Here is a 26,132-nt window from a genome sequence, read left to right on the forward strand (position 1 = left end):
GGGCTCTAGCGTGGTATTAACCACCGCAATCGGTAGGTTACTGTAACATTCGCTTGCAGAACGTATTTTGGATAAGTGTGTGCGTTCGTTTGTATGTGGGTGTGTCGTTTCATGCATGTGTTACAGGTACGAACGGCATTGGAGGATCCGCATTTCGTGCTGATGACGTTGGCCGCTGACGCTGGGTTTGCGCCACCAATCGCTGGTTGGCGTAGCGTTTAAAAACTGCCCAAACTGCAATGGCGATCTCTCTCTCTCTCTCTCTGTCTCTTTCCTTCTCGCCACTTCTTGCTCTTATTCTTTCTGTGAGTCTCTGTGAGGACAGTCTCTCTCACGAGGGCTAGTCTGAGAGAATGTGTTTTCCTTGTTTAATGCTCTTGTCTAAAGTTTGCGATTTAACCATGTTTGTGAAATTGTCCAGTTAACTGACATGTTTGAGTGATGCCTCGGAGAGGTGTAGGAGTGAGTAAGTCGCGCGATATACATATACAACACTCAGAGTGATATTTTGTATTAGTTCATTAGGTTCAGGAGAATGTGCTGTTTTCTGTATGTTTTGTTTTTAGTTAGAGCAGTTTAGTCAAGACGTTTGGTACATTGAAGATGTTTCTTTTCATGCTTTTCTTTTCATATTTAGTTTAGTTTGGTGAAAACAGTTACTGAGTTTTGTTATATTTATTTCTTTGATTTAAGCACAATTCAACTACTTCCTCTCCCGCAGGTAATTCATTATTTAATCATTGTAAATATTTTTCTTTCACTGTATAATATATTTTCACTGGTTTCATTGGATGTGTGGGCAATAAATAATTGCAGTGATTATTTGATTCAGTTTATTTCTTTCTCCATCCGCTTGTCACACACATTAAACTAATGTATGTTATGTAATCTACTCCTAGTTTAATATTAACATCTAAAAGGACGTAACATATAATTGGGGGCTCATCCGGGATGTATTTAAATTATTTAAAATCTTAATTTAGTCCCGGATAATAGTTTTGTGTGTGTGTACTCGGATGGTGTAGAGAAAAAAGGAGAAAAACTGTGACAGTGAAATAGTATAATTTTCTCTCTTTGCAATTTTGGTATTTTGTAAATAAGTAGGCTATTTGTGAGAATTTAGACAATGAGTACTTTTGATTTAGAAACATTTGTTGCTAATCCGACATTGGAAGTTTTTGAGCGATGTAGGAAAGACGATTTATTGCAGATAGGTGAACACTATAGCATTCCTGTTGTGAGGCAGTCTTTAAAGCGCGAGGTTAAAGACGAGGTTTTAAAGCACTTGATTAAACACAAAATTTTAAATTTACCTGATGCGGATGGCGATAAGGCTGGTGCAGAGGCTGTAGAACACAGTCCTGATAATTTAGTGGATGCGGAGAAGGAGACGGGTGAGTATGCCGAGGTGGAGACCGAGGCAAAGACAGGCTTGCCGCCCTTCCATCCATTTTCCCCGACTTCAATTGAGTCTAGGGGTGATGCGAGGCTAAAGGTCCACCTGGCTCGCATGCAGATTATAGCTCAAGAGCGAGTTGAGACGCGCCATGCCGAGATGAAGCTGCGCCTGGATATCCGTAAATTGGAAATCGACGCGGAGACACAGGTAAAACTTAGACAGCTCGAGTTAGACTCGATGTAGGTTGGTTCTGGCCGATCTGTGCAGTTAAATCCTGTAAGTCCTGCTGCTAATGATAATTCGACAAGTTTTTCTAGTGATGTTTCGTCTAGTGCTTTTGATATTAGTAAGCATATTGCTTTAGTGCCTCACTTCAGAGAATCCGAAGTGGATTCCTATTTTGCTGTTTTTGAGCGTGTGGCTGCCGCACTTCATTGGCCTAAAGAAGTTTGGTGTCTTTTGCTACAGTGTAAATTAGTCGGAAAGGCACAGGAAGTTTGTTCTGCTTTAACTTTGGAGGAGAGTTTGAAATATGATTCAGTTAAGAGCGCTATTCTCCGCGCATATGAGTTAGTGCCTGAAGCGTATCGACAACGTTTGCAAAAAATATAGTAATAATAATAATAATAATAATAATATTATTATTAATATTTCAGTTTCCCAACAAAATTAGTTGGATTAAAATAAAAAAAAATAAAAAAAATAATAAATAAATACATTAGAAAAACATAATGAAATATGAAATTAGTTATCTTTTCAATTATTATCATATGCAAAAATATACAAATAAATAAAACTCAAAAATATACAAAACAATTAAACTCTTCCTGCTTCTAGTTCAGATGAAAAATGCAGCTTTTCAACATTTTCACTTTGTAGATGAGACCTGTCTGATTGGCAGGAAGGAGGGACTACTATACTACAGCAATGATAAAAGAGCAGGATTCAAAGCTGACTGTTCACACACTTCACTGCTGTGCATGACAAAATTGAACAGTATTTGAGTCTTGATTGAAATTCTAGGTAAGTTGAACAATTACAATTATTGTTACCATTTATGACTTGCAATTTTTTAATTCATTTCTAAAACTGTGAATACTTACTAAATACCTTACTAATATACATTCTTTTATTCATACATGGTTATAAAATGTACGTGTTTTGCATTTTAAATTTCATGGCTGAAAATTAAGTATTCTCATGTGGTTGTATTTATAATTTTTGTAAATCTCATTCTTAGATGTTAGGTTGTCCAAATGTCTGTACTGTATGTCTGTTTGAAAGAACGCAGTAAAGACAGATAATCAAACAGACAAAAACAAATACAAAAAGGACAATCAAAACTGATGGAAATTTTTACATCATAGACAGATCTTAAGTTGAATTTCTGCTCTTCAACATAAAGCAAGACAACTTAATTATGTACTGTATTTTAATTTCCATTTTCCCACAGCATCAAAAATGAGCACTTTAATCCAAAACGTTGGCAGTAATGATATCAGAAAAACAGCAGGTGAGTATAAACATTATTAGTTTTGATAATGCTCAAGAACACAGTAATTTCCATTTTAAATCCTGATTGTAGAAGTGCTGGAAAAACATGAATTCACCATAGAAAAGGAACTTGGACGAGGGACTTCAAGACGAACATTTCTGGTGAAAAACACAGATGGAGATCTTTTCGTGGTCAAAGAGGTCAACTACAGAGATGTGAGTACAATCAAAGAAGTATTACTGTAATGACCGAAGTGTTGAGAGATATTGTATTATGACTTTATTAAGATGCCATTTTTAGTCACAGATGATATTTGTTCTCTACAGAATGAGACTCTCAACAGAGTCAAAAATGAAGTCAGCATCCTGAACAAGCTTCGCCATGGATATATTGTGACTTATGAGGACTCATTTGAAGGTATGGCGGTTTAAATTATAGAAAAAGCCTTGTTATTACTGGCTATGTATTGTGTGTATTATTAAACCATGTTAATGTATTTGGATACAGAATCTGAAAATTTTTACATTGTTATGGAGTACTGTGTCAAGGGAGATCTCAGCAAAATTATGAAAGCGCAGAAAAATGTAGGGATGTTTGAAGAAAAACAGGTGAGAGTCTACTACTTTAAATCTAGGACATTCTGCTTTAACACATGTGGATCAATTCTTTTGTTCCAAAACAGGGATTAAAATTGTTACAGTGTTGCTCTTTGTTCTTGGTGCGGTTCACTTTCACATGGCAAAGTTTCTAAACAGACCAAAAGAGCTAAAACAAGTCAAGTGCGAGTAAACTCACCTCACATTGGTCAGAGTTTCATGGTTAATTTTGCAGAGTCCTGCTCAGCTAATCATGTATCCCTGTTTTAATTTATAACCATGAGCAATAAGACAAAATAAGCGAAAAGCTGTGCTTTAATTTTGAATGGTGACAGACATCATCACCAAATACAAATCAGAGGTAAGACTTTGTCATACATAGCCGTTGGCTAGAAATATGCCTTATAGGCTTTAATTATAGAGAGAAATAACTGATAAATCAAGACTGCAGTTTAGTCAATTTTCCTAACAATTAAACAGCTCTCGTTGATAGTTAACATGCTTTCACTTTCGACATGAAAGCACATTTACCAGTAGGAATGACCTCCCGCCAAAACTCATAAATCTCTCTTCATATAGCCGTATGCCTATAACATATACATAATACACTGTAATATAGCCTGGCTCAAATTGTATTGCTTTCTCACTAGAGTTGATCTGCTCCAGAGTTCGTTTCAATCGAGCTAAGACCACCTCATTCAGGCGATCTCGGACCGATTGTTTTGGTGCGGATCTGAGCGAGATTCCTGGATTCACACATGCCAACTGTGGAAAGGCACCAGCCTCCGAAACAAAAGTCTAGGTGTGAAAGCACCCACAAAATAGCTAAAGTGAATTCAGACACTCTCTTAATGCTTTTGCGCCCTGTGCTTTAAACTTTGCGCCTGGATCGATAAATTAGAGCCTTAAATTAAAACTATATTTGATGTTTTTATGAGCAGTGCCGGAGCACAATGGGAGTGTGAAAATTCCAATGCTCTGATTTGTGTCTGGCTTGTTTCCAAAGCAGAATACATTTTAGAAAGTTCTGCTTTTGTGGCATCTTTCTCCACTTTTGCAAATAGACTGAGGTGTTTATGACACAGACAATTAGCATCCTTACTTTTGAAATCTGACTGAAGATATCGCTTCATCCAGTAAAGCCCAGAGCAGCACTAAAACTCAAAGGAAGCTATTTCAAATTCACCTGTCAGAAAAGAGGAAACGAGAACTCAAGGATACAGTTGCAGAATTTAGTGTTCTTGACTTGAGGACTGTGAACACTGTAAAAGGCAAATATTTTTAAAGAATCAGTACTTTTAGAATTTTAATGGTTTAATTTATAGAATTAAATAGGCAATATAAAATTAGTTCATTTAATTCCTTACATCACAAATATGTCCCTTAGTTTTATTTTATTTTTTATAAATATATTTTTTTAAATAATTGATGATCACGCCAAAACAACGGCGGTGGTGTGAGAGGACGCTGGTGCAACGTGGCTGCCGCTTCTCCACCAGAATTTTGCAAGTTTTAATTATTGATTTTAGTGTTTTTAGATGTGGTCTTTTAAATGCCGTTTTACACACCATACTGCATCTTTTTTGAATGAAACTGGAGCTGAGTATAGCTGCAGGTGCCTGGTTTATTACTGCGACCTGTGAGGAACGTTCTGGTGGCTAGCATGCGGCTAAGATACTTTGTTTTTCTTTTTCTGGTTTATATTGGAGTACCTGGTCACTTGGACATTATCATGATCACTTATTTGGGAACGGATCTCTATCAACTTGATCACACCATGACTCCTGCTACAGATGTGATGCATACGCTTCGCTCACTACAACTCTTACGGCGCCCAAGGTACACTCATTGGGGCTCTCGCTGGAATCTTATGGTTCATCAGATCGGCGAAATATGATCTGGATTTTCTGTGTACTTGTGAAACCTGACATCAGACAAATGACTATTTTAACCTAAATATGTGCACTCTGCCAAGCTACACATATTTAGAGCATCCTCGCGCCACCGGCAGAGGTGGTGGCTTAGCTGTCATTTACAGTTCTGACACGACTGTAATTGAGGTAACATTGCCTCGTTTTACAACTTTTGAATGTCTGGTGTTCAAATTGACTGGTACTTCATCTGTTCTCATTTTAAACATCAATCGTCCTCCAAAACCCTCTCCGGAATTCTTTTCTGAATTTACAGACGTTTTGACATTTACTAGTGCACTCTGCCCAGCTCTACTTTTAACTGGTGACTTAAATTTTCATGTAGAGAATGCTGACTGTACCCAAGCCTCATGTTTATTGGACATACTTGACTGTTTTCATTTTCCAACACATAAATGGGGTCACACACTAGACTTGGTATGCACTTCTGGAGTAAAGATCCAACCACCCAAAGCGATTACAGTGCCATTCAGCGATAATAAATTTATCACGTTTGATCTGTACACAACACCATCTCAGACCACTTTCAAACGAACTATTGTTTTGAGGAAACTTGATGATGTCAACACTGACCAGCTGAATCTATTGAAGGTTTACCTATCATGTCCACAGCTAATCAGTATAATTGTGTTTTTAAATTTGTTCTTGACGACTTCGCTTCTCTGAAAAGTCAAGAGGTTTTATTTAAAAGATCATCCCTGTGGTTTACGCAGGAATTACGAAAAATGAAAGTTGCAAAAAGGCAATTGGAGCGAAAGTATAGCAAATCTGGTTTAATAATACACAAACAAATGTTTGAACAGCACCAAACTGAATATCATAATGCTCTGAATGTTGCAAAAAGGGAATATTACTCCCGCATCATCTGCATTCACAGTTTCAATTCTAGAATTATCTTTAGAACAATTAATAATTTCACTGGACCTCCCAAAAAATTCACCTCTGCATCTGATGAGATCTGTAAAGAATTCCTAGACTTTTTCACAACTAAGGTTGATAACATTTTCACTCCTTCATTGCCTGTTAAGCAAATTCTCTGCATGTTGAGCTTTTATCTTCTCTCTCAGCTCCGAGTCTCTCATCTTTTAATGCGGTTGATGATACTCTCATTGCAAAGACTGTTATGTCAATGACTTCAACATCCTGCATACTAGATCCTTTTCCAACCTATGTTAAAAAAAAAAAAAAAAACTTTATCACTATTCGTGCCCCATATCACAGCTATTGTGAATGCTTCACTCAGTACGTGGTCAATAGAAACCACTGCTGTTACGCAAACTCTTAAAAAACCTGGCTGTGACTGCTTATAACTTATGAAGCCTTCTTTTAATATGTATTTTTTTATCATTACTATCATTCTTTTTTGTGTATTTCATGTTCTTCTGTTTTGAAACTCTTTTTAGCGCTTTGAGTCAGAAAAGCACAATATAAATAAAATTTATTATTATTATTATTATTAAAAAGTCAGTTTAATATCAATGACAACATTCTTGCCAAACAAAATACATAAATAGCTGCTGACCCTTTTCTTTCTTTCGTTCTTGCCCTTGGAATAACTTTCACTTTCATGATGCAATTGTCTGTGTTCACATAATAAGTTACTATTGCTGAGAAAATACCTGCTGTGTGCAAGTAAGGTTCCCCTTCGGGTGGGGAACTCCAATGCTATTAAAGGATTTGAATTTAGAAATCCACGAATGGGAGGATTCGGTTCAGAAGCCGCTTGTCTGAAAGAGTTTTGAACAGGCCAATGAAAGCCATTGAATTGGCAGTGTAAACTTGCGCAGGTGTGTTTCATTGCCAATTAACCCAGCATATAAGCACACCTGGAGCAAGCAGACGCCATCATTTTCACTTCAGAGACTTTCTGATCGAGTCGATGAGGGTTTCTCCTGCTGTGATCCAGCGATGCAGAGTGAACGAGAGCATTCTCCTGGTCCAGAGTGTGTACAAGCAGGGGCAGACGGTCGAGCTGGATTTCTCCCTTGCCTGGCGTTCTTTGGGTCCGGTCCTCCAGAGCGGTCCGTATAAAGTTGCAACTTCACAAAGAGAGCAACACAGTCGTGCAGCACGTCCTTTTCAGGACAGCGCTCCGACTGTACGTTTCTGCATGCGGTGGTTTTCTGTCCTCGGATGATGGGCACGGGCACTGCGTTGCATGCCTGGGGGATCCAGCATGTTAATGCTCTGCTCGTGGGCAGTTCATGCCATCATTGCGATGCCATGACTGTTGCGCAGTAAAGATCGCAGCTAGCCTTTGCAAAAGGGCAAACCACCCCAGTTGTCCCCTGCTCTGCAGCGGGCACTAGGGCAGATCTGAGGGTTTCAGCGAGAGATAATACTTCGCCCACGGGCCTGCGGACCTCCCGCTCCTCCAGGCGCTCCATCCAAGCTTCGGGCGGGGGAAGTGATCCATCTAACAGATGGTAGCCCTTACGCTCGATGACACCGGAGACCAGATGTCCACCGCAGCATCGGAGGGTGTGCTTACATTGTCCGATGATGATCCAGACCCGCTCGCCCCCTCCGGGCAGGTGAGCGCTGTCAAAACGGATCCTGAAACGGACATGTTAGCCGTGCTTTCCCGGGCTGCTTCGGCCATGGGTTGGAGATGGTTTATCCCCCAGATCCGCGGCCGGACCGAGTAGAGCGGCGTCCCCTTCTTCACGGAGGTGCACAGTAGGCTCACGCGGTCTTGAAGGGCACTTTTTTCTGCTCGTGCTGCGTGTCCCTCCACCCTCACCACTCTTGACGGTGGAGCGGCCAGGGGGTATGTGGTGATTCCTCAGGTTGAGTGTTCGATGGCGGTCAATCCGCGCGGTGCCTCTTCTTGGCGGGGTCCGCCTCGTCTTCCATCCAAAGCCTGTAAGTTATCTGCCTCCCTCGAAGGTAGAGCTTACAAGGCTGCGGGTCAGGCTGCTTCCGCCTTGCATGCGATAGCCACCTACCAGCGCTACCAAGCGCAGGCGCTGGTCGAGCTGTACGAGGGTGGGACCAACCCAGGCTTATGAGCTTTGCATCGCAGCTGACTAAGCTCTTCGGACTATTAAGTCCGCTGCATGCTTTGGGGAGGATGATGTCCACACTAGGGGTCCAGGAGCGCCACCTCTGGCTAAAGCTTGGCTGATATGCGCGAAGTCGACAAAGTCCACATTCTTGACTACCCCATATCCCAAGCTGGCCTGTTCGGCGACACCGTCTGTGAATTCACCTAGGAATTTGAGGCGGTGAGAGAGCAGTCTGATGGGTGATGTCACCTTTGGCGGCGCCGTAAGCCCGCTCCGTCTGCTGTACCATCCATATCTGCTCCTCGCCGAAGGCGCCCACCTACAAGAGCTGCACTACCCCCGCACACGCCTCTGGCGAAGCAGGCGCGTCGAGCACCTCGGAAGCCTGCCTGCCTCGGAAGCCCCTGCCCAGAACGCCGCTAAGTCAAGCAACGGACCGCGAAGCGTCCCTGGGACAGGTCATCTGGAGAACTGGAGAGGGAACTTGCTCTTTCCTCACTGGAGGGCAGGGCTCATACGCACAGTTGGACTCGGCTATGCGATTCAGTTCACGAAACGGCCCCCCAAGTTCACGGGTGTGTATTTCACCAGGGTCAACCCCCTGTCTTGGTTGCAATAGAGCCGGTCCCTCCAGCCGAGATAGAGAGCGGGTTTTACAGCCCGTACCTCATCGTACCCAAAAAGAGCGGTGGGTCACGGCCAATCCTAGACCTGCGCGTTTTGAACCGCTGTCTGCACAAGTTGCCGTTCAGAATGCTCACGCAGAGGCGTATCCTCCGATGCGTTCGTCCTCTGGATTGGTTCTAGCCATACCCTGAAGGACGCATATTTTCATGTTTTCATTCTTCCACGCCAACGCCAATTTCTGCGGTTTGCGTTCGAGGGTCGAGCGTGGCAGTACAAGGTCCTCCCCTTCGGGCTCTCTCTATCTCCGCGGGTCTTCACCAAACTCGCGGAGGGTGCCTTAGCGCCCCTTCGGCTCGCGGGCATCCGCATATTCATATTCGCGGGAGCAATTGATTATGCACAGAGACAAGGTGCTCCGGCACCTCCCCCTGTTGGGGTTGCAGGTCAACCGAGAAAAGAGCAAACTTGCCCCTGTGTAGAGGATCTCCTTTCTCGGGATGGAGAATACGGGCACACACAGAGTCTCTGTTACTGCGCTGTGTTGCCGCGCCCTCAGCCCTTGGAACGACCCCTCGCTCCTGCAGGCCGGTGTATCTCTGGGATAGGTGTCCAGTCATGTTGTTGTTTCAACAGATACTTCCAACACAGGCTGGGGGGCCATGTGTTGCGGGCAGGCAGCTGCGGGCCTATGGAAGTGTGCCCAGTTGCATTGGCATATCAATCGCCTAGAGCTGTTGGCAGTGTTCCTCGCTCTCCACCGCTTTTTTTCGATGCTGGAGCAGCAACACGTGCTGGTCAGGACGGACAGTACGGTGGCGGCAGCATATGTCAACCATATGGGGGGTATACACCGAATACACTCTGGAGAATGGAGACCCCACCCCGAGTCTGTCCAGCTGATATGGACGCGTTCGGGGAGACCCAGACCAATCTGTTTGCTTCCCCCGATCGCTCATTGCCAGTTGTTCTTTCCCTGACCGAGTGCTCTCGGCACGGATGCACTGGCCCACAGCTGGCCTCGGGGCATGCGCAAGTATGCGTTTCCTCCAGTGAGCCTGCTCGGGCAGTTACTGTGCAATTTCAGGGAGGACGAGGAGCAGGTTCTGCTAGTTGCGCCCCTCTGGCCCAACCGGACCTGGATATCAGAGCTCTCCCTCCTTGCGACGGCCCTCCCCTGGCAGATCCCTTTGAGACAGAACCTACTCTCTCAGAGACAGGGCACCATCTGGCACCCTGGCCCCGATCTCTGGAACCTCCACGTGTGGTCCCTAGACGCGAGGAAGACCAAGGTAACCAACCATCTGCGGTGGTTGATACCATCACTCAGGCTAGAGCCCCCTCCACGAGGCGCGCCTACGCCCTGAAGTGGAGTCTATTCACTGAATGGTGTGTCTCTCACAGAGAAGACCCCCGAACCTGCCAGATCAGTGTTGTGCTCTCTTTCCTTCAAGAGAAGCTGGAGAGCAGGCTGTCGCCCTCCACGCTCAAGGTTTACGTGGCCGCCATCTTCGCTCATCATGATGCGGTAGCTGGCGGCACCGTGGGAAAGCATAACCTCATCATTCGGTTCCTCAGAGGCGCTAGGCGAATTTATCCAACTCGCCCCCCTCTCATGCCCTCTTGGGATCTCGCCCTCGTTCTCACGAGCTTGCGCACAGATCCCTTTAAGCCACTCAAATCAGTATCCTTAAGATTCCTGTCCCTGAAGACAGCTCTGCTGGTCGCGTTGGCCTCCTTTAAAGAGCCCATATTATACATGAAATAGGGTCATATCTTGGTTGTAAGGGTCTCCAACAACAGTTTAATATGCATGCAAGGTCAAAAAACACTTTCATGGTCTTATAATCTGCATTTATTTTTACCTAATTATCCCAGCGACTCCTGTATGAATCGTTCAGGGATTCATTTGTTCCCAAACCCCTCCTTAGCGCGAAGCTAATCTGCGCTGATTGGACCAATGAAGTCTGTTGCGATTGGTTGACTGCCTTCAGTCAGAGAATGAAATGCCAAACAGCTAATCAGCAATATAAAAGTAATCACAGTTCATACACGCTCGATAGTGTAGGCGTGGATTTTAGCTGCCAGTGGGTCAATGTAAATACAGACTATGGACTTGAAAATTCAGACGACTGACTATTTTATTGAGCAAAAACTCCAAAAACAGTTGAGGAGATCTCCTAGCTTCTCACTCTGCTCTTTTCACAGACACACACACACATATTGCACACACTCACACACACACACATACGCACTTAACCCTGCTCCGGACGACAACGCGCGCGCGCACGCACGCACGCACGCACACACACACACACACACACACACACACACACACACACACACACACACACACACACACACACACACACACACACACACACACACAAACACAACCACAACCACAAACACACACACCTCCGGACGACAGCGCGCGCACACGCACACACAGACACACACACTACTCCCCGTCCACAGAGCTCCGTTAACAAATCAGCACGCGTCGCGTTTTTAACGTGACTTTGCACGCGATAAGAGAATATAGCCAGTTAACCTGATACAGTACACGCGGTTACAAGTAACAAATCACAACTAAATACATTTGCAAGCTGGAGTCAATGAGGCAACTTTAACCGCACGTACTTACACTTGAGAAATGGAGGAAGAAATCCATCCGAACGTCCAGCAGAAAGTTAACTCTTTACTGATCCTTCCTTTAACAAACGCTGATGAAGTATTCTTTGTAGCATGTAGTTTCCAGAAGTTTCCAGTAGTTTCCAACTGCTTGGCTATAATGCTGAGGTTTCATCTTTGGGTAGAGACTCAATATATCCATCTGCAGTGTGACTTCAATCGACCGGCATGTTTGTGTGTGTGTGTGTGTGTCTCGGTTTCTGCGTCAGAGGGCGGGGCCTGAGGTTTGAAATCTCCCTGGTTTGCGCGTGCACGTGAATAACTTGGTTTCGTTCGTACGTCATGGCGAAACACCTAATGAATCGGTATCAAGGCGACTCGTTTGAAGCACTATGAGTCGACTCTTTTTTTAGATGAATCAACCGTTTTTAACACTGTACACTAACAGATTTAAGCCTTAGCTGGATACTCCACTTCACTTAGAGCTGTGTTACACACTACATGGAGGGGAATTTTCAAAAACCCATAATATGGGCTCTTTAAGAGGGTCGGGGACCTGGAGGCATTTTCAGTCAGTGACTTGTGCCTGGAATTCGGGCCGGATTTTTCTCACGTTTTCCTGAGACCCCGCCCGGGTTATGTGCCCAAGGTTCCTACCACTCTCTTTAGAGACCAGGTAGTAAACCTGCAAGCGCTGCCCCCAGAGGAGGCAGACCCAGCCCATTCCTTACTTGTCCAGTTCGCGCCCTGCTCATCTATGTGGACTGTACTCAGTACTTAGGTCATCTGAGCAGCTCTTTGTCTGTTATGGCGGTCGGCAGCAGGGAAGTGCCGTATACAAAGATTATCCCACTGGATTGTGGAGGCCATTCATTTGCTTATTTGAGCAGAGGTGAGCCGTGTTCCCCGGGAGTGTGTGCACACTCCACTCGAAGCGTTGCATCCTCTTGGGCGCGTCCACGCGGCGCCTCTCTAACAGACATCTGTAGAGCTGCGGGCTGGGCGACACCCAACACATTTGTGAGATTTTACAATCTGTGAGTGGAGCCGGTTTCCTCAAGGGTATTAGGTAACCATTGGTGAGTGAGGAAACATCTCGGTAGGGTGTTGTAACACGCTTGCGGTGCCATTTTCCCTAACACGGAGAGATGTGTACCTTCTTATCTGTCAGTAAGTTCCCCGTCAGGTGAGCCCTGCAGATTTCTCCATGGCCCCTAGCACTGACTCAGCGGAGGAGTCACTTGCTGGCCCATTACGTTGTAGGTCTGCCCGCATCTTGGGTATAGGTGCCTGCTATGTGTGATCCCCACTAGGCGATCCCATATGCTTATTCCGCCACGGTTCAGTCCCCCCTCTTGGGTGGACCCGTGTCTTCCCTATCTGCCAACCACCTTCTTATGCGCACTCCCCCTTCTTAGGGCTAGTCCATATGCAATTGCCATCTTTTATCCCCCACTGGGTACGGATGGTCTCCGCAGCGTCCTCCCTATCGGGATTGCACGCTAGCGACTCCCAAAAAATATAGCCAATCCATAAAACTTCCTTTGAAGTGGGATAAGTTAAGGCCAGGGACACGTTGGAGGACCGCGCCTCCCATGAGGTGGGTGTGTCACACTTGCTTGACTAACCTCTCATCGGGGGCGTTGGTAAGGTGCAGTCATTATGGCGTTTCCATAGTTCTCCCATTCGTGGATTTCTAAATTCAAATCCACTAATAGCATTGGAGTTCCCCACCCGAAGGGGACACTCAGGTTACAGAAGTAACGCTTCGTTCCAGGAGGAGGGGAACGGAAATGCTATTTACCATCGCCATAATGACTGTCCCTTAGCTGTTAGCAAGTCTCTTCAGCTTAAAAGGATGGTGTTTGCTCGCTCCAGGTGTGCTTATATGCTGGGTTAATTGGCAATGAAGCACACCTGTGCAAGCTTACGCTGCCAATTCATTGGCTTTCATTGGCCCGTTCAACTCTTTCAGAAAAGCGGCTTCTGAACCGAAACCTCCCATTCGTGGATTTCTAAATTCAAATCCAATAATAGCATTTTCGTTCCCCGAAGGGTTACTTATGTAACCTGAGCATTTCTTTTGGCTTAAGTTCCTCATTTAACTCGTCCTGCTTTTTCTTTCAGCAGACCTCAGCGCGCTGTGAGATTATCATAGTTTGTACTGTAGGGGCGTACTGCATTTATTTTTTGGTTCGATTTAAATATTGTTACACTCCTAAATGACTAGAATACCTAAAATGAACAGTATCCTCTCCCGGTAACTTGTACTTTGGAACTATTAACACCCAAAACTTGTTCATAATTATTAATTGCTACTTATGTTGTGAACATCTATTCCTGATTGTGCCTTATTTCTTTTTAAACTAGCAATTGTATCAAATAAATTACAGGGATTGTGTTTTTTGTTCTTTGAAAAATCTTTATCTTAAATATAAACAGAAGGTATACCGAAAACTTTGCAACCCCGAAAATCTCAAAAGGATAATTTTGTCTAATGAACACTAAAGAGGACATTTTGAAAAATGTTGCTAAGAAAACAGATGGTGGTATTTATTGAGGTCTAAACTAGGAAAAAAGTCAGGGAAGTCAATGCTGCCATTCAACTGTTTGCAGTAAAAGTTGCAACCATTTAGAATACAGAAATATAATTGAGAACGAGATAAAATAAGAATGACCTTTTTCCCTTGTATCATTTGTGTACAGATCCTTGACTGGCTGGTTCAGATTTGTCTGGCTCTGCAGTATATCCATGAGAACAATGTTCTTCACAGAGATGTAACGCCTCAGGTGTGTACTGTAAAGGCTCAGTGATTTATTTGTCACCAAAGCAAAGTGTATCATTTACATTTACATTTAGTTATGTGAGGACAAATGAGGACAAGGAAGCAATTTACACAACTATAAGAGAAACAATGAATTTTTATAAGATTTCTGTTCTCATTCCATAGAATGTTTTCCTCACTGAAGATGGCTACATCAACCTAGGAGATTTTGGATGTGCAAAAGCGCTAAGCAGGTGAAATAAATTGTTAACAAGAAATTTTACATTTATTTGATTTGTTTTAATTTAAAATATTTGATTTGTCTTTTTTCAGTCCAGTCTGTCCAGAAGTTTATCAACAGAGATACAATTCTAAAAGGTAACTGTTTTGTGGTCAATCTGTATTTTTAATAATATTTTTATAGTATTTTATACAATACAATCAAAGTTTATGGAGGACAATTACTCAGATTGAAGTTTTAGTCATACAAAACAACATTTATTTTTATGTAATTCAAGTATCTAACTTAAACTTTGTTTAGTGATATTTGGTCATTTGGATGGCTGCTCTATTATCTCTGCATGCTGGATGTGTGGGTGAGTACATTTCTTTCTTTCTTTACGGTCTTTCTTTCTTTATGGTCTTTATTTCTTTACTATCTTTCTTTTTTTTACTGTCTTTTTTTCTTTCTTTATTGTCTTTCTTTCTTTACGGTCTTTTTTTATGGTCTTTCTTTCTTTCTTTACTGTATTTCTTTCTTTCTTTTCTGTCTTTCTTTCTTTCTTTTCTGTCTTTCTTTCTTTACGGTCTTTCTTTCTTTCTTCGCGGTCTTTTTTTCTTTATGGTTTTTCTTTACTATCTTTCTTTTAATCTTTACTGTCTTTCTTTAGTGTCTTTTTTTACTGTCTTTTTTTCTTTTTTTACGGTCTATTTCTTTACTGTCTTTCTTTATGGTCTTTCTTTCTTTATTTCTTTACAGTCTTTTTTCATTCTTTACTGTCTTTCTTTATTTATGGTCTTTCTTTCTTTACGGTCTTTCTTTCTTTCTTTACAGTCTTTCTTTCTTTCTTACTTTACGGTCTTTCTTTACTGTCTTTCTTTCTTTGTGGTCTTTCTTTACAGTCTTTTTTTCTTTCTTTACGGTGTTTTTTTCTTTTGTTACGGTCTTTCTTTCTTTATGGTCTTTCTTTACAGTCTTTTTTCTATCTTTACTGTCTTTCTTTCTTTACGGTCTTTCTTTCTTTGCGGTATTTCTTTCTTTCTTTCTGTACGGTCTTTACGGTATTTCTTTCTTTCTTTATGGTCTTTCTTTACGGGCTTTTTTTCTTTACGGTCTCTTTCTTTATGGTCTTTCTTTCTTTACGGTCTTTCTTTCTTTCTTTCCTTCTTAACGGTCTTTCTTTCTTTACAGTCTTTTTTCTTTCTTTATGGTCTTCTTTCTTTCTTTACAGTCTTTTTTTATTTCTTTACTGTCTTTCTTTTTTTCTTTCTTTCTTTATCGTCTGTCTTTCTTTACAGTCTTTTTTCTTTCTTTACTGTCTTTCTTTCTTTCTTTACTGTCTTTCTTTTTTTCCTTACGGTCTTTTTTTCTTTCTTTCTGGTCTTTCTTTCTTTCTTTCTTTACTGTCTTTCTTTTTTCTTTACGGTCTTTCTTTCTTTCTTTCTGTTCTTTCTTTACGGTCTTTCTTTCTTTACAGTCGTTTTTTCTTTCTTTACGGTCTTTTTTTCTTTTTTATGGTCTTTCTTTCTTTCTTTCTTTACAGTCTTTTTTTCTTTCTTTGCGGTATTTCTTTCTTTGCGGTATTTCTTTCTTTGCGGTATTTCTTTCTTTCTTTACGGTCTTTCTTTACTGGCTTTTTTTCTTTACGGTATTTCTTTCTTTCTTTATGGTCTTTCTTTCTTTACGGTCTTTCTTTCTTTCCAGTCTTTTTTTCTTTCTTTACGGTCTTTTTTCTTTTTTTATGGTCTTTTTTTCTTTCTTTACTGTCTTTCTTTCTTTACTGTTTTCTTTCGTTATGGTCTTTTTTCTTTCTTTACCGTCTTTCTTTCGTTATGGTCTTTTTTCGTTCTTTACTGTCTTTCTTTCTTTTTTACGGTCTTTCTTTCCGCTCTTTCTTTCTTTCTTTCTTTCCGGTCTTTCTTTTCTTTCTTCATGTTGTTGTATGAAACATTAAGGCCATGACGTTGATTTCTGGTAATTGTATGAATTGAAACTAATATGAATAAAAACTAAGCATTAACGGCATTGTCAGTCACAAAGATTTTGGCCACAGGTCTTGCTAGAGTTTTTCAAATAAAATGGTCTTTAAATGTGTTAACCTGCCTAGAAACCAAGTGGCAACATCCCAATTTCCCTCGTGAAGACAATACAGAAGTAACTGAAACTCATGGACTTGCCTTTTGGGGGCTGGCTCCATAAACTCTAAATGTTCACTGACAGCAATGCTAAATTGGACAATTTTACCGATAAAGACATGTTTACAGCCTAGTAAAAAAGATGATTATGGTGTATAGCTAATATTACCCTTCATGGCAACTGTGAGGGGGTGATTTTTTTTTTTAATAATTCATCCGTTTTGTTTATATTAGATTATAGTAAGTCTGCATAAATAAGGGTATGGCCAATTGAGTGACAGCTAGGTCTCACTGGTTGCCATCACCTCACTTCAGCTGATTCCGGCTGATTAGCTGATGAACCTGGCATAAACATGCTTTGAGCACCTAATTATGGTCACAAACCACTTAAGTTGCCTCTATTTCCCAAGTGAGTGAAATTATATGCTTATATAACAAACAATTTTTTTTTTTATTTTATTTAGGATCATTTATCATTTATAATGTTCTTCAGAGCTGTAATGCGCTATATAATCTGACAGATTGATTAGCTTTAGGCTCTAGATCAGTCATCTGAAGCATTGGCATACAGTGTTATGCCTGGATTTCATCAGTAGTCCTGCATTTACTAACACAGACTATATCTGAAGTGTTTAGAGGTAATTCGCGTTTTCCTATTATAGAAATAAGAACAATGTTTAGAGGCTTAAAGCATTACAACAGTGTTTTTAAAAGACTAAACACTTTATTGATATAGTATACAGCCAAGCACATGTGGTCAGAAGTATTAAGTGTTTCTCCCATAGGAAAGCCTGTCTAAGCAAAATGCTTGTAGGCATCTGTAGCTCCATTCAGGCGCCACCCTTGTTTAGTAACCCTTGTTCAGTGTGATGAAGGTTGGCCAAGCCTACTTGTAGTTTCATGTGCATTCCTCAGAAACCTATGGGTGACATCACAGATGCTACATCCGTATTTTTTATGTCCTATGATAGAAACTAAAATACAGCATGCAGAGGATATCAAGATTAATCAGACTTTCATTTGTGCTTTATCTGACAGTCAAACAAAACAGAGCGCCGTCGCCTACATGACAACAGCATGGCAGGAAACACCCCTGAAATCTCAGAGATGTACTCGTTGGATCTACAGATACTCATCAAACAAATGCTCAGCTGTGACCTTAAAGACAGACCTTCAGCTGAGGAGATTCTAGCTGAACCATTCCTGAAAGAGGCAGTAAAGAGAAACAAGAGAATATCAATAGAGCTGGAACAAACGTTCATCAGAGCTCTCAATGCCTTCAATAAGGCGTATAATGCACACTACAGAGATTTTAAAGCTTTAGTTGATGAGTGGGGGGAAACAACAGATTCACTAGAAGATATGCATTATAGTACCACAGCAGGCAGTCTGACAGGAGCAGCGATTGGGACAGCAGGAGGAATCACTGCAGTGGTTGGTGCAATTCTGGCACCTTTCACTTTCGGAGCGTCTCTGATTGTAGCAGGAGTTGGTATTGGAGTTGGAGTTGCAGGTGGAGTAACAGGAGCTGCTTCTAACATTACCAAAACAGCAAGAGACAAATCACTCCGCCAGAAGATTGAAAAACTGATGCAGGACTATCAAAGTGTGAGCACACCAATTCTTGACTCACTGAAAACAGTGAGGAGGGTAATGAGAAAAATCATTAAGTTCCAAAGTTTTGTTTCAAGCTCAACTTTCAATAATGTGCAAATGGGATTGAGGTTAGGCAGGACCACAGTAGCTGGTGTCACAGAATTCATTACTCTTGGAATGCTGGCAAGTTTCGGCAGGATTGCTGTTCAGTCTGCCAATATAGGACGAGTAGTAGCAGCAGCTTCAGGTGTGTTAAGTGGAATATTAGTCATTGTTGACGTCGTCTTCATAGTGAAAGACTCCAGAGAGATTCATGAGATGAGACAACACTGGAGAAATGATGATCCTGATAAGGTCACATCAGATGTACTCAAGTCAATTGCACAGATGAGGAAAACATACAAAGAGCTCTGCACTGTGTTGCAGGACATTCACAAAACAAGAGAGGAACTGAATAGTCATATTAGCCAGAGCAGAGATTAGAAAGCTTAAACACAAAATAACAAAGACTAATGCAGGACTTTGTCACTTTGGTCTTGTGTTTTCTTGTTTTGGTGGCAGAGTCCGGCCACTTGTCCTGTCCTGAATGCACTGTTGAAGTTCCCTCAGGTTGTGCACTCATTTCTCTTGTCTTTGTTTTTAAAGAGAGCATGCAATCTTGGGTGAGCTTGAGCTGTGCATTGTTTTGTTTCTGTTTTAGCAACAGGTTCTTGGGTAACCTTGAGTTATGTGTCCTTGATCTTGTTTTGTCATTTGTGTTGGTGTGGGGTTCAATGTCACTATCAGTGTCTTTTGTGAGTGCATATTTGTGAGTGCATGGCCGGGAGTTTACATGTACCATGTCCTGTCCTGTGGATGATGTGACAAGCTCCATTGAGTGAATTTTGTCTGACATTGCATCACTGAGACTACATGTCTCAGCTTGCACATGCCAGTCTGCAGTCAGATACTATTGGGTTTGGTGGGTGGTGGTGTTGTTAGTGTCACAGAAGGCTCAAGGTTGCATGCAGCCATGTGCTTCCGTGTTGCATTTTGTGTGAGTATGCAGCTGATGAGTGATTTCATGTGGTTTTATGTGGCACGTGGTTTCGTTTTGGAATATATACTTTTCTTCTTTATACACAATGTAAGTTCTGGGCAGATATAAATAATGGGACAGATGTTTAACAAGAAGAGGACCGTATACATATCTACTGACCACAATACAGTGATGTTAAAAGAGCAAGAAGCCATTTTTGCAAAACATTATATTACTCTTTTTCACAATATCAAACCTCTTAAGAACAGGTAAAATAATTCACTGACTTCAATTATTAGAAATTTAATGTCATTTTTATTATTTTTTTTTATAATTATTATTTTGTTTGTGTGTATTTAGAAAATGAAGTTCTAGTTTCTATTTACTTGTTGATTCTTGAATTTTATAACAATATAAACTGTCAGCACAAAAATGTCTAAATAAATCAACTTAAAACTTCTTACTGCAGTGTAATAAAATGTCGATTTTCAGTAAATATTGTTTATTTGTTTATTAACAATTTGCTATTGTTTAAATGAATGACAAATTAAGCAACTGAAGAGATTTAAAGGCTGCGTTTCATTGTTCATTAAAAATGCATTATGCTGTGACACAAATGAGTGGTCTTAACTTTTTTTCCAAAGCATTTCCAGAGTTCAACGCTAAGAATTTTATCTACTGGTCTGATCGGGCCAGTGGTTGAGATTTTTACTTGCCCTGCCAAAGTTTTCACTGGCCCCACCAAATAAATACATAAATAATAGCTATTTCTTAGCCACTTTATTTTAAATAATGTGGCAAAATAATGTCTATAAATCTAGAATTAAAACATTTTAAAAATGTATAATAAGCCAAATTTAGGATTTTATGCAAACGAAAGAGCAGTATAGAAAATGTGCTGGTATTTTATTGCAATTCTAATTGTGACGGTGAGGAAATTTCCCCACCGGTTAATCGACATGTAATACCGGTATCATCGTGGGAGTGGGCGTTTCTTCATTTCCTCTTTTTTTCTGCTTTTAAATAGCTTATAAATGCGTGCGTATAATACTTTCACTTTCAGTTTTGCTGAAGTTGCCAATTCGGCGTCAATTGTTTGAATGGACGAAAAGGAAACTACAAAAAAAATCCCTGTTATTAAACAAAACATAACTTTTATTAACATAAGGAATAAAACACAACAATGCTACAGGCTGAAAAAACTGTGGAAGTTGTAACCATACAAATAACAACCATAAATGCCTACACTGTAAACGATTTCTTGTTAAATTAACAGTAAGTTACTGGCAACAATTATCCAGTAGCTGCTGTATTTCATAAAACAGTAACATTACTGTAATACTAATAACATTAGTATTACATTTACTGTAAAATGTAATACATCATTTTACTGTTGTTGATTTTTACTGTAACACTAATTACAGTAGTGGTGCACATACTGCAAAACTGAAAACAGTATTTTATTGTACATTTTTACCATGAAGAACTACGGTATTTTAACGTTACTTTCATTATTACTGTATAGTATTTTACAGTTATTAAATGTTATTTTATTTTATTTAATAGTGCTACTTTATAATGGGTAAAAATGTTCAAAAATTGCACAAGTGTTATTTTAACTGTTCAAGATGTACAAGAAAAATAAAGAAACTGAAACTTTAACTTCACAATAAAGGTTTATTGTGTAAACCATGCTAAAACAGTAGCAATAATTCAATATAACAGAGCAACAGAACACTAATAAACAATTGATCATTAAAACCAGTCAACAATTAATGCATCAAAAATTATTACAATTTTAAAAACAGGTGAAAATACTGCTACAAGACAGGAAATGATGAAGGCCAAATGATGTGGAAAGGGACAGTGAAAAAGGGCAGCAGCATAATGATGATCCTGCAAAAATGACAAGCAAAATCAATCACTGGAGTAAAAACTAATCATCCCTCAAACCATTTAATTCATTCAGAAACGAAACACTGCACTGCTGTTTATATATATATATATATATATATATATATATATATATATATATATATATATATATATAAAACAGTTTTTTAATTGTTTTGTTGGTGAAATACAGTTTGTTGTCAATTCACAATTACACTAACGTTAATGGGGAAAAGATCAGCGGGCATTGTTCTTGAAGATTGCTAGTCAGGTGTCCACACAGGTGTGTAAAATATAAAGTCTCATCTTAACTTAATGTCCGACTCTGTATAGCTCAAATATCTGATTCCATGATCACACTACTAGTGCTTCCACGGATTTAAGAGGGGTGAACACAGTTCGTTCTCACTTTAAGAGGCTACATATTTAAAATTAAATAAATAAAATAATCTAATTTAAAGTGACTAATGTTAATTAAATACTTTTAGGCTTTTAACACGTATAAATCCACTTCTAACTTACAGACAAGATTGCGTTAGAGAACATGAAAGCCGTGGGTGATTTTTTTTTAAATAATGCTAATGATAAGTTACTGATATTTGGTTTGCATAAAACAAATTAATCACTAAGCATTCATTTTTGGCAAAATCTGCAGAGAGGCTCAGCGACACGAGGAAATGTGTTAAAGTTGAGTAGAGAACTAAAGAGCAGTCTAGCCTACTTCATGAAATGTTTGTGGTGATATTCTGCTGTCAATTCGTATTACTGTATTTCAATATGCAGCACTGATGGCATGTCAACGAAACAAATAAACATTTTATCGAGTCATTTCATACAATTTATTTATTTATTTATTTATTATACGAACACCTCTCCAGTGACATTTCCTCAAACTAAATCATCATGACGTTACTGTGCACAGCATCAGTAAAACGTTGAGAATAATTTAAATACTTAATTTTTTAAAATAGTCACTGCTGATTACAAACTAACATTAAAGCTAAGCTTACAGAAATCCTGTATGCATGACAATATAAAGATGTATTACTCACTGATGTCGAAGCACTTCCAGGTCATCAGAGATGTAGACAGGACAGAATATGTGCTATCAAATGAGCTCTTGTGCAGCCTTTGTTGGACATCCAGGTAGTATGTTCACCCACACTGTAAGAAACAAAAACAGAAACAATTTATTAAAATGTGAGGGATAGTAAACATGTTTGGTCTACAGAGAGAAGAAAATGTTTACTTTAAGCATTGATCCTAATGAATCTATTTCTAAACTACATTTAACCTTATCACGGAAACAGCATTTTTGAGCTTTTAGACCAGGGGTGCTCAACCTTGTTTGCTTTAAATTAGAATTAAAACAATAAATCTCTATGTCAAATAAAATACTTCAGATCTAAATAAAGCAGGTGTTTTTACCTAAAGGTTCCTTCCCTCCAGTTAGTTTGGCTGCAAATCCCTCCACATCTGTGCTTTATTCGGTTCTTGTCTTGAGAGTAACTGGTGTCGCATTCCAGGTCCATCACAATCTGGGCTAGAAGGACAATATGACAAAAGACAAGACACATATAAATAAAAGTCTTAGAATAAAATATTTAAAGGAATAGTTTACTATTTTGCCACTATTTACTCCACGTGTTTTAAACTAGTTTGAATTTCTGTTAAACACTAAAGCAGATATTTTGAAGAATGTTAGTAACCAGTAACTATTGACATTCATATTTGAACCAAATTTCTTTAAAAAAATACGAGTTTGTGTTCAACGGAACAAAATAAATATATAACTATTTTGAAACAAGTGGAGGATGCCAAAGACGCTATTATTTTCATTTTTGGGTGAACTGTCCCTTCAATTCAAGTGTCAAGCAATAGTCATAAAAACTGATGTGTCGCTTGAGGAAAACTAAATCAAGTACCTTCTGTGAACAAGCAGAATCATTATGCCATTGTATTCAGTGATTCTCTTTTACATTTTCCCACTATAAAACGATAGCTTCAACATGCAATCCACGTTAAGACAAATGAATAGCATAAAATAACATATTGAACTAAACTTACAGTTTCCAGGCTCTTTGAAAAATAAAAATAAAAATGCATACGCCCAGTAAAATTGCTAATAAACAAAGACAACAGTTATAGAAAAAAATGTTTGTCTAATATTTACTCAGCACTTGGTAGGCAAATAGCATAGCCGTGGCTGTTTTAACACCAGATTTTTTTTTTATCTTAGGAACTGCTGGAAGAAGAAAAAGAGGTTGTACATAAAACTCCTCACAACAAATCTGTGAACAACTTGACATTTCAAAATCTAATCAAAATGAGAAAGACATCAACATTACCTTGAATAATCAAGTGAGGAGTGATTGGTAGCATCAGTTTTTCAACATCAATTACTGTAGCTGAAAAACAGATAAATATAATAAGAGTAAAATAAGACTTAACATTAATTAATCTAAATCTATGGTACAACGATACCAATCTGTTTGGGGTTAAAATACATTTGTACACAAATCATTCCCTGACCCCATTAATTTCTCTTAGAATAGGATGGATATATATATATATATATATATATATATATATATATATATATATATATATATATATATATATATATATATATATATATATATATATATAGTGATAATGACTTTGGCTTATATCTGTGTACTCAGAACATACACTCACCTCAGGTACACCTGAACACCAAAAATTAAATGTACAATTAATGACACACTATAAATCAAGCTCATTAACATTATTGAGAAATAGACAATTAATATGTATTTTGTTAATATTAACGTTTGCTTAAAATAATTAAACTGCATTTAATTTTCAGCTCCATTTAATAAAACAGTTAAGACTCATTTCATTATGAGTTTAGTTTAAATAACTAACTTACAGTTGAAAAATTTTACCATAATGATAGCTTAGTCATAATGACTAACTTATGTGAAGACCAGGGCTTACCTTAACGGTAAACGTTTAACTTTTCATGGTGACTTCGCCTTCATCTCAGTGTTGTGCTGAAATAGAGAATTCATTAATGCAGTTACAATAAGTTAAAGTTATGTTTTTCAGGTAACTTAACGTATGGTCAAAAACTCACTCAAGATAAACTCACTGTCTCTAATACCTCGCAAACACTACAATGACCGCCTGGCGTCTGTTATTTCTTGTTTAAAATACCATTTGTTAACGGATAGCGTGACATAACATAAGAACCTACAACTAGTCACTTGGTTAATTCTTTTAAATTACACACACAATACACAGAAATATATACAAAACAATCCTTTAACGCACAGAATTTGACTTTAAAACACTTACCGAGGATGAATTCGCTGGATGAAAGACGACAGGTGAATTTCAAATTAGGAGAGCCGTTGCCTGCATGTCGTGTCGTGTCCGTTCGGTTCTATGAATCGGCTCCTTAGTGAACAGCAAAGAATCGAATCCGCCTAAAACCGATTCCTTTTTGTATATGATTCATTACTATTTCGTAATACTGCTTGGCCACACGCATTTATACACTAATTATACACTAATTGCATATTGCTGAATGTGCTTGTGAACACGTGTGATCAAATAATTCCCGAGCAAACGGTTCAATTCGGTTACGATTCAGAGTCGCTCGAGTGCTGAACCGAACCAGTGCAAACGTGATATTGATTACAATATAGTAACATTGTTTTTTATTCACTTTACCAGCGAAATTATTACGTATATCTGACCTTGACAATAAGAATAAAGTTCGTTTGAAGTGTTTTGAGAATTAATATTTTTATTTTTTTCTCCCAGAATTCATTTAACATCAACAAGCAAATGGTAATGGCGGATGAGAAAGCCCAGCTAATATTATAAATATTGCATTTTATATGTCACGAAATGAAATTTTAACAGTGTTTCATGCGAGAATGTAGTTCTTACAAACTCAAATCTGTGGTTTATTTATAGATATCATGTGTAAATGTTAAGCGTGCTTTGCCGATAGCGGAGATTCTGACCTCCAGGGTGTCCATCATCACTCATGTATCCGGCGAAATGAAGTTATAATCGGCTAGACATGTGAGACTTGCCCCGGTCTTAGATGGCTCTATAATGAATGTGTTATGAAATTTAGTTTTAACCGTTTTTTATGCGGGAATGTAGTTGTTTTAAACTCAAGTCTGTGGTTTATTTATAGAGATGGTGCGTATTTTAAAATATTGTTTTGAAAATGCGGAGATGTGACCTCCATGGTGATGACGCGTGCCCAAACCTCATGAATCCGTCTAAAGCAGGCTGGTCATTCTGACATTTAAGCTGACTTTGGTTTCATGAATCAATTACTTTTGTTCCAGTTTACGATTTGGTTAAGCACAAAGTTATGTTGATTAAAAATGATATAATATTTTCATGTTAACCTTATAAAATTAAGGTGCAGTACACCCAAAAATGGAAAACCAGGGGACAGTTTTATGCACTGAACAGTCTGAAGAAACTGGTTAGTTTATTTTTCTTCACAAAATACTTCGTCAAAAAATAAAATAAACATAATAATAATAATATAAAGTGTGTGTAGAGTTTTTCATGGTCATTTGCAGTACTGTATTTAGATGCACAGTAACTGATTTTTTCCCAAAATTCATTGTAAAATCTGCAGTAGCATACTGTTAATCATGTTCACAGTATGGAAATGTTGAGAATACATTATCATGCTGTGAAAACAGCAATATATACAGTAACACACTGTGCACAGCTTATACAGTAAACAACTGTTGAGAAATGCAGTACAATACCGTGAAAACAACAGAAATCGTTTACAGT

At 39.3% G+C, this 26,132-nt stretch overlaps 1 protein-coding gene and 1 long non-coding RNA gene across 5 annotated transcripts; one reads left to right on the top strand and one right to left on the bottom strand.

The window, feature by feature from the left end:
- The first annotated feature begins 2,148 nt into the window (after window positions 1–2,148).
- LOC141375244 (serine/threonine-protein kinase Nek4-like) lies at window positions 2,149–20,029 on the top strand. 3 transcript variants are annotated; one of them, XM_068222505.2, is made up of 10 exons: window positions 2,149–2,422; window positions 2,853–2,912; window positions 2,985–3,109; window positions 3,221–3,311; window positions 3,402–3,502; window positions 14,394–14,477; window positions 14,639–14,706; window positions 14,786–14,830; window positions 14,994–15,048; window positions 17,846–20,029. In XM_068222505.2, the coding sequence occupies exons 2-10, from the start codon at window positions 2,861–2,863 to the stop codon at window positions 18,884–18,886; spliced, it is 1,662 nt and encodes a 553-aa protein (XP_068078606.1). In that variant the 5' UTR covers window positions 2,149–2,422; window positions 2,853–2,860; the 3' UTR covers window positions 18,887–20,029. The 3 variants fall into 3 exon arrangements, with proteins under 3 accessions (XP_068078606.1, XP_073763976.1, XP_073763975.1); XM_073907875.1 differs by lacking the exon at window positions 3,402–3,502 and having other exon boundaries at window positions 2,361–2,422; XM_073907874.1 differs by lacking the exon at window positions 2,149–2,422 and having other exon boundaries at window positions 2,745–2,912.
- Window positions 20,030–21,084: 1,055 nt separating this feature from the next.
- On the bottom strand, window positions 21,085–25,790 carry LOC137496121 (uncharacterized). Of its 2 annotated transcripts, XR_011016222.2 has the most exons (6): window positions 24,654–25,790; window positions 24,294–24,349; window positions 23,663–23,722; window positions 22,743–22,857; window positions 22,367–22,478; window positions 21,085–21,317 (listed from the first exon to the last, which is right to left on the bottom strand). It is a non-coding gene; the product is annotated as an uncharacterized lncRNA (long non-coding RNA). The 2 variants fall into 2 exon arrangements; XR_012382970.1 differs by lacking the exon at window positions 24,654–25,790 and having other exon boundaries at window positions 24,294–24,380.
- Between the last annotated feature and the right edge of the window lie 342 nt (window positions 25,791–26,132).

Source organism: Danio rerio, chromosome 7, assembly GCF_049306965.1.
Source record: "Danio rerio strain Tuebingen ecotype United States chromosome 7, GRCz12tu, whole genome shotgun sequence".
Lineage (NCBI taxonomy): Eukaryota > Metazoa > Chordata > Actinopteri > Cypriniformes > Danionidae > Danio > Danio rerio.